We start from the raw sequence: 14245 nt of genomic DNA, 5'->3' as shown, positions 1-14245 counted from the left end.
CAATTTTGAGTATGTTCAGTTCAAGACTGTTCCGGATGCACCACAAGGCTAGTTGTTCAACCACCCATCTGTATGCAGATTTGTCATTGTCTTGAATGAGACCAATCACTGTTGTATCATCTGCAAAGTTCATTACTTTAACAGAGGCATCCTTTGAGATGCAGTCATTGATATATAGAGAGAAAAGAACTAGAGAGAGCACAGCCCTGTGGGGGCCCTGTGCTAATTGTACAAATATCTGATGTGATTCTGCCTAGCTTCACCTGCTGCTTCCAGTCTGTTAGAAAGTTTATGATCCACTTACAAGTGTGGTCAGGCACGGCTAATCGATTTAGTTTAGCTAGAAGAATATCCGGAATTATTGTATTGAATGCCATGCTGAAATCTACAAAAAGGACCCTTACATAGGTCTTTGGAGATTCAAGATGTTGTAAGATGTAGTGGAGAGCCATATTGACAGTGTCATCTGCCGATCTATTTGCTCGGTAGGCAAATTGCAAGAGATCTAACAGTGGATCCGAGATGGTTTTCAGGTGAGCCAGCACTAGTCTTTCAAAGGTTTTCATAACTACGGATCTCAGAGCAACCAGTCTGAAGTCATTAAGTTCCTTGATGGAAGGTTTCTTTGGCACTGGGATGATAGTAGAATGTTTGAAGCAAGAAGGAACATAGCACATCACACTAGTGATTTATTAAAGATGCGGATGAAGATGGGGGCCAATTGGTCAGCACAAGCTTTCAAGCAAGAAGGTGTTATTTTGTCTGGGCTTGATGCTTTTCCAGGTTTTTGCTTGTGAAATAGACCATGCACATCATTTTCTGTAATCACCAGAGATGGGGGGCCCAAAGGGATGAGGTCAGTTATAGGAGGCTTGGCTATTGTTAGTGTATCTGATATGGAGATGGTGGAGATAGTTAACAGTGGTTTTCTCTCAAACCTACAGTAAAACACATTTAGGTCATTAATTACGGTAAGTCAATTTCCTTCTGCATGGGAAGGAGGTTTGCTGTAACCAGTGATATTATCAGGTAGCTAAATGGTTATGGAAACAATTCTGAACTAATCTAATTTATGACCATGAATGCCAATACTAAGGACAGCAGCATTCAGTTATTTGGTGTAGAGTATCTCTCACCATTTCTTCCTGTCACAATAGTAATAGATCAACACTTTTTTTTTTTAATTCACATTTATATCCCACCCTTCTCCGAAGACTCAGGGCGGCTTACATTGTGTTAAGCAATAGTCTTCATCCTATTTGTATATTATATACAAAGTCAACTTATTGCCCCAACAATCTGGGTCCTCATTTTACCTACCTTATAAAGGATGGAAGGCTGAGACAACCTTGGGCCTGGTGGGACTTGAACCTGCAATAATTGCAGGCAGCTGTTGTTAATAACAGACTGTTTAGCAGTCTGCGACACTCAAGGACACTCAAGGACTTGTGCACCTAATAACTGGATAAAGTTGTCCCTCACTTTTCTCCTTTATTTATTTAAATGACTGTATCCTCTTGGTATGTTTAGAATAAAGTCAGGGTTAACAAAAGCAGAACAGTAATTCTAATCATATAGTACAGTGGTTATATTCTGATATATATCACAATATTTGGATTATTAATTCTGGAAAGATGAGACTGCAGACACCCACCCCACAGCTCATTCTTAGCACACCCATCCCCCACTGGGCTGTTCAATTGAGCAATTTTGTTAGATTTAGCTTGCTAGTTGTCACCAAAAGTGTATGGTAGACTGATTAGCCATTTCATGTTAACAAACCCCCCCACCAAATCTGGCAGCAACCAGGGTGATTGTTCTTATTGAAGAATGGGACGAATGACCTTTGACTCACAGGACAAGGAAATGCCTGATGCAATACACAGAATATTGCATTTGCCTACCCCACCCGAAGCAATGCAATTACCAAAATATCAAGCCGGATCAAACAGAATAGAGCAATATAACTCTATATGGAAAACCAGCAATTTGTTTAAATTTTACATATGCTAATTATTATTATTATTATTATTTATTATATTTGTATACCGCCCATCTCCCGAAGGACTCAGGGCGGTTCACAGACAAAAAACAACAGAAAACATATAATAGATAAAAAACAGCTAAAGAATAGATAGTTAAATTCAATTGATGCTCTAACTTTTAAATACAAATTTAAAACCTCATTTAAACCCCTTTTTTAAAAATCCCAATTTAAAACTACATTCAGGCAAGTCCTGCTCTTCGAAACAGCAGCGTCTTCAGCTCGCGGCGGAAGGACTTGAGATCGGGGAGTTGACGGCCCCAGAGGAGCTCGTTCGAGAGGGTAGGGCCCCCCACAGAGAAGGCCCTCCCCCTAGAGGTCGCCAGCCGACATTGTTTAGCTGACGGTATCCGGAGGAGGCCCTCTCTGTGAGAGCGCACTGGTCGGTGAGAGGCTAATGGTGGCAGTAGGCGGTCCCGTAAATATCCCGGCCCTAGGCCATGGGGCTTTTAAAGGTGATGACAAGTACCTTAAAGTGAACCCGGAAGACCACTGGGAGCCAGTGCAGATTACGCAGGAGGGGTGTTACATGGGAGCCAAAAGGTGCTCCCTCTATCACCCGCGCAGCCGCATTCTGGACCAGTTGGAGTCTCCGGGCACACTTCAAGGGGAGCCCCATGTAGAGAGCATTACAGTAGTCCAGGCGGGATGTAACAAGGGCATGAGCGACCGTGCATAAGGAAGCCCGATCCAGAAAGGGGCGTAACTGGCGTATCAGGCGAACCTGATGAAAGGCTCCCCTGGTGACGGCTATCATATGATCTTCTAAAGACAGCCGTGCATCCAGGAGGACGCCCAGATTACGAGCCCTTTCCGTGGGGGCCAATAGTTCGCCCCCAATGGTCAGTGATGGAATTAGCTGACTGTACCGGGCCGCCGGCATCCACAGCCACTCGGTCTTGGTGGGATTGAGTCTGAGTCTGTTCCTCCCCATCAAGACCCTAGGATAATCTCCTAGGATATCCACAAACCACAGTTAAAAAATAAGCTATATAAAAATATTTGGTCCTTAGAGAGTTTGCAGTGAGATGTACAGTTTTACTTCGTACTAAAAATCAGCCCACTTTACTAAGACTATATCTTAACGGGTTAACAAACAATAATATGTTAACTGGGTTGAACTTAACCTTTGGGGAAAGTAAAGTTTAATGTGTGTTTAAGACTGACATAGTAACCCCAGAGTTGTGAACTGTGTAAACCGTATGTTAACTTGTATTCCTCCATTTAGACAATGATTCAAAATAATTATAAATCTGTTCTGGTGATCAGACTTTTGTTTCTTTTGGAAATCTTTGAAGTAATTTTCTCAGAACAAATATGTGTATAGTTTAAAAAATAAAACAATTATTTCCCCAAAACACATTAAAAATACACATTAAAGCCACGTAAAACTGCTAAAATAGCTTTTAAATCCTTAATTAAAATAATTACACAGATTTTAGCATCATTACCATACTTAAAAGTTAGCACATTGCTTTCCATAGGATTTATTTTTATTTACTGATATGTTGATAAATATACTACAAGGGAGGAACAAACAATATTTTTATTATTTCAATACTTAATACCTATTTTCAGTTAATTTTGCATATGCATGATGTTTCACAGTCATCTTTATGTAATGTAAGAAAAGTCCCTTGTTATATCTTATTGTTAGTTGTATTTTCCTTGTTGATTGCATTTTGGTTGGTATTGCTGGACTAAGACTCTTAGAATTATTACTATTATTACTACTATTACTGTCACCTCATCACTCAATATTTGAATTCTTTTTTATGAAGAAAATGTTTAGCATAGTGTTGGCAGCTTGTGAACTTCAGAAGTATGTGATTGTAGAAAAAACTGATAAAACATAGTTAAATAGCAGGTGTTTTTTTTTCTTTTCTTTATTTCTAGCAATCCATCAAATTGTCAAACATCATATCAGAGAAGGCTGCTGGTGACAAGATCTGGACGAAAAATAAAAGGAAGGGGACCAAGGGTATGTTTGCTTTTCTTTCTTTGATCTTTGGCTTTTAATAAACTGTGATTTAGTTGTGTGATATATGTCATTCTGTCTGTCCGTCCAGCCATCCCATTCATCCATCCATCCCAAGGCTAGTAGACTTAGCAAACAAAATGCAGCATTTTGCATTTATGTACTATGCTAAGTTTGGATATCAAGGCATACTGAAAGCAATACAGGTAATCCTCGACTTATAGCAGTTCACTTAGCGACCGTTCAAAATTACAACTGCACTGAAAAAAATTAGTTATGACTCCTTTTCATATTTACAACCATTGCACATTGCAGCATGGTCATGTGATCAAAATTTAGATTTTTAACAACTGACAAATTTATGATGGTTGCAGTGTCCCGGGATCCTGTGATCACCTTTTGCTACTTTCTGATGAGCAAAATCAATGGGGAAGCCAGATTCACTTAGCAACAGTGTTACTAACTTAACAACTGCAGTGATTACCTTAACAGATTTGGCAAGAAAGGTCGTAAAATGGGACAAAACTCACTTAACAAATGTCTCATTTAGCAACAGAAATTTTGGGCTCAGTTGTGGCCATTAATTGAGGACTGCCTGTATGTGTTTGCAGGTTGGTTAGCATATAGTGATTTGTACATCAAGGTGAGATTGTGTCAAAATATTGACCTTATATTGGGATGAATGTTTTATTAGTCTCCCCATGAGGGTTCCTTTACCATCAAGTATGCACGTGTTTTATTGCTAAACTGTTCTTTCCTCCAGTAATGGACTGCCTTCTGCCAAGGCTGTTATGTAGTGCCATTAGAAGACTCCCACAAACTCATCAGTGTTCACTAACTTTCTGGAACAAAGATTTGCTAAGGAAAAGTTCCTGACTCCCCCCTAATCCTTATTCCGAAGGAACCCAATTTTTAAAGTCTTTTATTTCTGTTTCAAGGATCAGATATTTAGAGCTAAGGTCAAAGTATGGCATATCTGTAGTAAAAATAATTTTAAAATTGAACAGTAAACTTATTAATTGGCTTCTTTCAAATGAGAATTATAAAAACATAATATGTCAAAAAGAAGATAATATAATTTGTTAAATAACATAGATTTGATAGATTCTGCATACCAGAATTCAGTATGCAGTAACACGTAAGAAATTAATTCCTTTTGTTAGATGCAAAAGTTACTATAGCAAGACACTGGAATACTAAAAAGACAGGTATTTAAAAGTGATAAATCTCTTTGACTGAAAAATTAATACAGCAGTAAAAGTTAAGAATTATGTTAATTAATGACTGCTTACACGAATTGATTCCTACTTAGTTATATAAATAAAGTTTAGTAATACATTAGCTCCATTTGTACAAATGTGGATTTGGAAAGTATTTAGTATGGATTTTTAAAATTTTGTATCTTCCCTTATTTTTTAAAATAAATTTTGTATTCTCCTGGACAATGCATTTTTTCTTTTTATATTTTTGTTATATTGCTGTGTTATTTTCATTGAGCATTGAACTTCAGTTTAAAATTTTAACTGCACAATGAATAATTTTATTCTATGAATGTTTATACAATAAAACCACAAATTCCTCAGGTATAACTGATACAATTTTACATAAAATGTCATCTTCACCAAGAAAGTTTATTTTTTCCATGGCAGTTTAGACATTTGATGTCATTTATATTGTTTGGATAAGCATTAATTGACATTTCCTGTATCAATTGTGTTAATCTCACTTGAACATTGAATCAACAAACAATTCTTATCCCCAAATGATCCATTAGATGGAGGTTTTATTATGTTTTTAAATATGTAATTTGCAATCAGACATATGACAGTTGCTGTACAAATTAGGATTCACATCTTGTTTTAGCTAATTTTTCCTTCTGTATTCAAAGCGGTACCGGACACCTTCAAGATCCAGGTCGAGGGATCGCTTTAGACGCAGTGAGACTCCTCCACACTGGAGACAGGAAATGCAGAGAGCTCAAAGAATGAGAGTATCAAGTGGAGAAAGATGGATAAAAGGAGACAAGTAAGATGCACTCAGAGCGGTAGCCTTTTCAGTGCTATTTATTTATTTATTATATTTTTAACTTACTTTATAAGTAACTTTATAAGTCAGTACAGCAATGAAATTCCTGTAAGTAGTGATTTATTTTTCCATTTCCTATTTTGCTCATGTAATATCTTGTTAGAAGAAAAGGGGGACTAATAATCTGCTTAAAGGCAAATTAAAACTAGTATAGAGGAGTCGAAAGAAGGAAGTACATGTGCTTTCTTTCTCCACTCATAGGAAATTCTTCCACAAAATTTTTTAGATGCCTTATCATTCTGTCATGTCAAATTTGACTCTACAGCAGAGTTCTGCAATAGTATATTGTCTTTTTGATTTAGAGGTATTTCTTTCTATCATATGTTAAATGTACCTGCATGGAACTAGCATAGAGTTTGTAATGTAAATTCAGATAATGATGTGGGATTTTTTCACTAGCTTTATGTTCAAGTTTTTTGTTTGCTTGTTTGTCTTGAAGGAGTGAAATGAATGAAAACAAGAAGGATGCTGCAAATCAAAAAAGTCCAGGGAGAGGAAAAGAAAGAAAAATATCTGACCACAGAGAGGGTTCTGAAAGTCCAGATAGAAGAGGAGAAAAAGAAACACAGCCCAAAGATCCCAAATCTGACAGTAAAGACAGAGGGACAAAGAGGAATTCTGAGAAAGAAGATAAGGACAAACATAACAGAAGTAAAGCCAAAAAAAAGGATAGATCCAAAAGCCAGAGCAAAAGCAAAGAAGTATCAAAAAGTAAAGAAAGAGACTCAAAATACAGTAAACGTGAAGATAAAAAAATGCGATCGAGAAGCAGAGAAAAAGAGAAAGAAAAATATAATGACTTTCACAGCAGAGAACGGAGCAAAAGCAAGGAGAAGAATAAAAGGGGAAGATCTAGAAGTAATAGCCAGAATCATACCAAAAGTAAAGAGAGGGGAAAACATGAACACTCAAAAAGCAGGGAACGTGACCAGCCTAAAAACAAACATAGTTCCAATAATAAGGCCAGAGAGCGAAGCAGAAGTGTGGACAGAGGCAAGCGAGCCAGGTCCAGAAGTAAAGAACGAGACCGCAGCAGAAGTAAAGATTATTCCAAACACAGAGATAAAGAAGTGAAAAGAAAAGTAAGATCAAGGAGTAGAGAGAGAAGAGGCACACCAGAGAGGTCCAGAGAGAAAGACCATAAAAGGCGGAAGGAATCCCATAGCTCTGATAGGGAAGAAAGTCGAAGTAAAGACAGGCATCGGGATCAAGAGTACAAAAGTTCTCGCAGAAAGGAAGATACTGGGAAAAAGATGCGTTCAAAAAGCCATGACAGCAGTAGCTCCGAGACGAATAAAAGCAAAAAATCCAGTAGAAATCAAGATAGAAGTCCTGACTCCAAGAAAAGAAGAAGCAGCAAGGACAGAGAATTGAAAAGATCATACTCGCGGAGGAGTAAAGAAAAGGAGAGGGACAGATCTCGTTCTTCAAGAGAAAAAGAGATCAACCAAAAATCAAAATATCAGGAGAGAGAGCGTGCCCATGGCAAAGATAAAAAATCCGATCATGAATCAAGTGCTGGAACTGATGAAGATAGGCATGGATGAGTTTATGAACTTATTGTTTCCGCTCTGCTTCTAGGTTCTAGAGACATGTTGGGGAACATTTTTTTTAATGTGGACTTCAGTTTGGTTTTTTGATAATCCACAATCTGGATCATTTGTACTGCTAAAGTTTTAATAAACTTGAAATGGAAAAACAAGTTTTATGTGTAATACGGTGTGCTGTGTTTTAATATTTCATAGTTTATGTATCCTATTTTTATGTTACCTGATGGAAGCATACTGTATGTTTAATTTTGATTTAGAAGCACACTGCAAATTGGTCAGTTGGTCTGAAATTACAAACATCTTTGAATCAAATTCTTTTTACTTAGATAGCATGTTAATATTAAATTATATTAACATTTCAGAACTATAATTAATAAACAAAACCAGCATATGTAAAAACAGAACATTCAAGTGAAGGAGAATGAATGTTCTCCAGTTTGAATATGTTACTCAAGATTGTTACATTGCTGTTATATTTCATTGTTGTCCCTTTCAGGAAAAGGTTAATCACTTTGATCTTTGGAACAGTTATTTGTTCTTTCCATAAAGCAATTATTTCAGAAATAATTTATTTTATATGGTCCTGATAATAATGAATTTATAGAAAAGTCATGCTTAACTATGAGAGTGCATTTTATATGCTGTCTGACTTATCTTTTCCTCACTAAATTTGCAGTTTGTTTGAAGGAGAAAACTTATTTCAGAAAGAAATAAAATCTGGCTTCACTGAATTTATAAGGAAGAAATCTGTTTCATAATTTTGTAATCCTTCCCTAGTGTTAGCTATTGTAAAGGTACCACATTTTTCTAACAACATAAATTCCCTTTGGAAAACTGCTGTTGCAGATCGGGGGTCTTTCTGGAACAACATGTAAGTATCACATAGAAAATTGTGTTGCTTAAGAGAATTGAATCTTTACTCCCACCTCCAGTTGCCTGAGTGGAAGCCCTTTTTGATAGGAAAAAGGAACTATTGGGTGCATCCCAGGGCACCCTAATAAATTTAAAATATGTATAATGTAGCTCACATTTCTGTTGTTGGATGAGAAACAAGTAATGTAGTGTATGCTAATTTTGCTTCCTAACAGATGAGGAAAAAGTGCCACAAAGAGTAAAGAAGAAATGACAAAAGTTAGATATATTCATCAGATTTCAACGCCTATCAGAACAAACACTGTACGCCTTTTTTTTTTGTTTTGTTTATAATAAATGTACTGCATTCCCATACCAGTACTGCAGATTTCAGTTTGTTCCCTTACCTTGCAGACTTCTTTAGCGACGAGGAGACAAATGAGAACAAGTTCTATTTTAATTCAGATGTACATAAATATAAGTTTTGGGAAAGTATAATAAGATAGTTGAATTTGTTAATTTTTTTCTATGTATATGGACAAAAAAACCCTAAGCGGTCAAGACGTTTTTCCTGTGATCTTTTCAGGACAGCAGCCTTGAAATTGTCTGGGCCTGGACTTAGGACTGTTCTCATTTGGGAACAGTATTCAGATCCATCGTAGGAAATGTGGTTCTGATCTAGCATGGGTTGCTTGCTATATCTGTGTCATGCTCATGCTAGATTGGAAGCACCTTTCCTGCTGCAGGTTCAAATACTGTTCACCTCTTTGTCTTTACCAAATGCAACAGCAGTGTATATGTCTATTATTAAATAGTAGTATTTGTTTACTACACAATACATCTGTACCCTTTTTTTTTCTTAGATCTCTCTTTGTCAGAAATAGGAATTGGGAGTTTTTTCCTTCCTAATGGAAAGAAATGGATTCTGCAAAATTTTTACACGTATCTTCTGTCATCTATTGGACCTTGCATAGATCTCTTTTACAGGGCCATATTTACAAATTGCAGAATATGTAGTATAGTGTTAATCATGGCCTTTATTAATATCATCAAGCACAGTTAGATAATGTAAACCTGGAAAAGAATTTCCATGGTATTTAAAGACTGAATATTTAAACTAAGGTATTAACTTGAGTTTTACTTTAGTATACAGGCAGTTGCTATCTCAACTACAGCAATAGTATTAAATACATGACTAGATATTTTACTGTTTCAGTTGAGTTTTCTTATTACAAAAGTTGAAAGAATTAGTTTACTTGCCCAATGAAGAAGTGGACAAGAGACAATCGTAAAAAATTGTTTTGAGCTTAAATGCCATGTAATCAATCAGATTATTCCTCTTAAGTGTATAAAGGCCTATCAGATACATAATAAAAGCTTTGTAGAGTAAAAGTGTTCCTAATCGTTGTTTCAATAATCTTTTAGAGGAATTTACCTAGAGGAAAATACTGTTATATTTACCATGTTCTACCTTGTAGAAACCAAAATATTTAGGTTTCAAAGTGTTGTTGCGTGGTTAATTTGTCTTCTGTGATGAGATACAAAAACAGTTGCTAATTTTCGTGAAAGGCTAATTAGTTTGAAGTGGTTGTTCCACAACTGAAACTCCTTCATAGGAAGGTCAAAATGATACAATTAACATGCTATTAGGGGTAATTTTAAAAATCTTCTTAAAAAATTAAACCAGATTTGTAGCTTAGATTTGTCACCAAAATCTTTTGGAAGCATGCAGTAGCAGACACTTCCATACTGCTGACTAGAAATTATTATGTGGCTATTTGGTCATTAGAAATTGAGCTCTACTTAAGGGGAAGAGATTACAGACCTATTGCTTTCAGAAGCAACAGGTCTGTAATCAAAATAGCAAGATGAACACTTGGCTTTTTTACTGTAGAAGCACTCGTCATATGCATGACATTTCCAGATAACATTCCCTGGGTCTTCAATTTATTTTAAATTTATAGTCAAATTTGTGTAAAACTTCATGAAGGTATCCAGTACCTATGATAGAATAAAATTTAGTCTAGTTTTATATCTGTATTTCTTTCTTGTATTTGAAAGGCCATAATTTACAATTTAATAAGGAGTCACTGCTAAGTATGACTGATCCCAAATTTGGATTGGGACATCCTTATGGCATTATTAGCAAGACTGATCATCCTTTAAATTTGGCGGTTGTTTCTTTGCTGTGTGCAATGTCCATAAATACAATCCATCCACCTTCCTTCAAAAAATACCATTCTGTATAATCAATGTTTAATGGATTACATCAAGATCCCAACATTCACCTGTATGTACTATAGTGCTTTATAAGAGTGATGATGCAGGCCAAAAACATAGCAAATAAGATACAACTGAAGAAAGGACATATTTACTAAATCTTGGAGATTTAAGAGTCTTTTATCCCATTTCTATATCAATTTGCACATTTTTAAAGTGTACATGAAAACGTACACATTTTTCCTGATTATATATGTATTTTTGTAGTAATTTTGCCTAGTATAAATATTTTTGCAAGCAATTTTACCTAATGTGCATTTTTGGCGTTTTCACAAATGCGTATACATTTTTGTATACTTACTTGATTGTAGAGCTGCATTGCAGAATTCAGTGAAGTACAGATACAGAAGTAACTGCATCCCCCCCCACACACATAATGCTTTAGGAAATCTTAATGCTGGTGTGCATTAAAATGTGAACTAAGGAAAATTCTCTATCATACAATTCTGCCGTGCAATAGGAAAGTCCTGAGATTGTTTTTATGATAATGCAGGCATCTGGAACAGCTTTACTAACTCTAATTGCAGCATCTTTGACTATGTGTGTTTGTGTTCATCAGTTTCATCCTAGCTAAGTGTTTTGGTTGCACTATTGTAGCCCCCTCCCCCCCCCCCAAAAAAAAAAAAACACCAGACGGCAGGTAGCAGCTGAGGTCCTGCTACCTAATACAGTCAGCTGTTTCACTACAGCAGCAGTTCACAGGTTCAGGTTCAGAAGTAATTTGATGCTATTTCTTCGTGCAAAAAAATCCCAAATCATCTTATAGAATCTTCCCTTGATTATTGAAGCCCTTCATATACAGTAGCGGCCAAAATTGTGGAAACCTTTTAGAAAAAATGTATTTGCTAAAACTAGCTAATAACACCACTTTTTTTTTTTTTTGGAGTAGTACCATAAAATTATATATCAATGGAAAGATAATTTAATCAAGAATGTAATGCAATAACTTATATGAAGGATTTGCTATTAGAATAGCAGTTATACCGTGTTTCCCCGAAAATAAGACAGGGTCTTTTTTTTTTTTTGACCCCCCAAATAAGGCCTTGGCCTTATTATTGGGGGTATTATTATTTTGGGGGTGCAGGAGGTGGCGAGCGTGGGACGGGATGTTGCTGTTCTTCGTGCCGGCCGTGTGGCCCAACATGTCCCTCTCCACCCTAATGGCAACAGCTGCTTCCCTTCCCCGCCGTCTCTTCATTGAGAGGGGTGGCAGGTGAGGTGGAAGAGAAGTGAGATACGTGGAGCGAGACGTGGCTCCCCTTGCCGTCTCCTCCCCCCCCTCGCTTAGCCACCAGCTCCCTTTAGGGATGCGATTTGGGGGTGGCAGGTAAGGCGGGTGAGAAGCGGGACACGCGTCTTACCTTTCCAACTCGGTCGCGTTCTTCGCTGTTGTGTCCAGGGAAACACTATAAAAGAAAACCTCGTGAGTTCAATCCAACTTCTCGAACTTGCGAGGTTTTCTTTTACAGCATGTTTCTCTGGACACAACGGCAAGGAAAGTGATGGAGCTTGAAAGGTAAGACCTGTGTCCCGTTTCTCGCCCGCCCCACCTGCCACCCCCAAATTGCATCCCTAAAGGGGGCAGGTGGCTAAGCAAGGGGTAGGAGCCCTGCCATGCCCAATGAGGGTGGAGAGAAGAGATGGCAAGGGGAGCCATGTCTTGCTTCTCCGCCTCACCTGCCACCCCTCTCGATAAAGAGACGGCAGGGAAGGAAAGCAGCCAGGCTGTTGTTGCCATTGGTTTGGGGTGGGATGTGTTGGGCTGCTCGGCCGGCGCAAAGAATAGGGAGGGGAGAGCATGTCCCCCCCTTACTCCCCCTCTGGCCTCGCTGCCTCAACTCATTTTGGTTGCATGGCAAGCAACCAGGGGAAATGGTGGAACCAGCTGCGCATGCATGTAAGTAATTGGTGGGAGGGCTTATTTTGTGGGGGTGGCTTACATTATCGCATGCACTAAAAAGCCTGATTGGGCTTATTATCCGGACATGTCTTATTTTCGGGGAAACATATAAAGAAAAGTGAAACTTGTAGAAAAAATGAGAAATACAAAAATTATCACCATAGAAAAAAATGAGATATGCAAAAATTATCCCCATGTCAGTTGATACCTAATTGGGTAATCTTTAGCATTAATTAAGGCCTTAAAATGTCTTCCCATGGAGGGAAGATGTTTTAGTTCTGCAGCTGTTATAATGTGAAACCAGGATTGAATGATTGCTTCTATTAACTGGGTTTTATTGCTGGGTCACTTCTGACTAACAAGTTTCTTTAGTCGGCTCCATCGATTTTCAGTTGGGTTAAAGTCTGAGCTATTCCCAGGCCATTCCAGCAGTGGAATATGGTTATCTTGAAACTCCAAAAAAAAATGTGGTGTTATTAGCCATCAAACCTAATAGGTTTCCGCAATTTTGGCCACTACTGTATGTGAAGTGTTTGTGTTACACTAGTTGTGTCATTCACTATTTTAAAGTTACGTTGTTACCATTTAAGTGAAATCCTTATGTACCACTGCCATCAACACACATTTTCTAGATTGCACCTTGTCTTAAATTTGGAAGAGTTTGAAGTTTCAAGAAGAAAGTTGAGTTACTTGGCTTTTCAGATAGCAAAGCACGAAAAGAAAAATCCTATTTCCCAAAGCCAGTTTGATGTTGCTGTATATACCATACATAGGTCAGTACAGGAATCAAGATACATAATGGGTTAACAAGGGTCTCACTGGTAGCAACTTAGCAGTGTCATTACATCAGAGTTGAGGTGCTAGGGGTATGAATGTGTTGCTGCAGATTGATTTCCATCTTTCACCTTGATAACTACTTACATAACTTCTACCCTGATGTAATGATCTTAAGAGGCGACAGATTTCTGTTGTCTGCTCTATTGCCAGTGGCCTTGGATTTGGTTGATTTTCATAGAGATTGATGTGAAAGATGACACCAACTGTGATTCATATTCACCCATTTTGACTTTTCATCTAATACTAAACTTGGGAAATGGGTTCTTCAGCTATCTAGGGCTTATGTCAAAAAATTGCTCTCCACTTTAAACTTTAAAATGATAGCAGAATTCCTGACTTTGAAAAGTGGACCTCTGTCATGCTTTAGTTTTATATGGTAAAAGTCTTTTCTGTGTTTTATACAATTAGATAAATATGGGAAAGCATCAGACCCCAATTTAAACATGCAGCCCACAGAGAAAGTTTAAGCAAAAACCCTGCTTTTTCACCCTTGGAAATACAACGACTAAGAGTTACATGAGGAAAATTCTCTTCTACCCGTGCCATTTCTCCACATCCATTTGTAAAACAGTTTGTGGAAGGCCTTTTAAATCTCTGTCTATTCTGAGTTTCCCTGTCTGGATCACTTGGTTGCTTCCCAAAGAGACAATGAAATTCAATTTTTCCTGTCTGAGATGGAATGTATGCCCCACTTAAGCCATAGGCTTAATGAGAATAGT

General features: G+C 37.4%; 1 protein-coding gene across 1 annotated transcript in view; it reads left to right on the top strand.

Annotated features, from left to right (window-relative positions):
* Positions 1-7809, top strand: part of PPIG (peptidylprolyl isomerase G) — a 37086-nt gene extending 29277 nt beyond the window's left edge. The window contains exons 11-13 of the mRNA XM_058191063.1: positions 3941-4025; positions 5911-6047; positions 6547-7809. Of these exons, the coding sequence (XP_058047046.1) occupies positions 3941-4025; positions 5911-6047; positions 6547-7654 (1330 nt within the window). The 3' untranslated portion in view covers positions 7655-7809. The remainder of the gene's footprint in view (positions 1-3940; positions 4026-5910; positions 6048-6546) is intronic.
* The last annotated feature ends 6436 nt before the right edge of the window (positions 7810-14245 follow it).

Source organism: Ahaetulla prasina, chromosome 1, assembly GCF_028640845.1.
Source record: "Ahaetulla prasina isolate Xishuangbanna chromosome 1, ASM2864084v1, whole genome shotgun sequence".
Taxonomy (NCBI): domain Eukaryota; kingdom Metazoa; phylum Chordata; class Lepidosauria; order Squamata; family Colubridae; genus Ahaetulla; species Ahaetulla prasina.
Note: the sequence above shows the minus strand (reverse complement) of the source record. Positions and strands in the feature narration are given on the sequence as shown.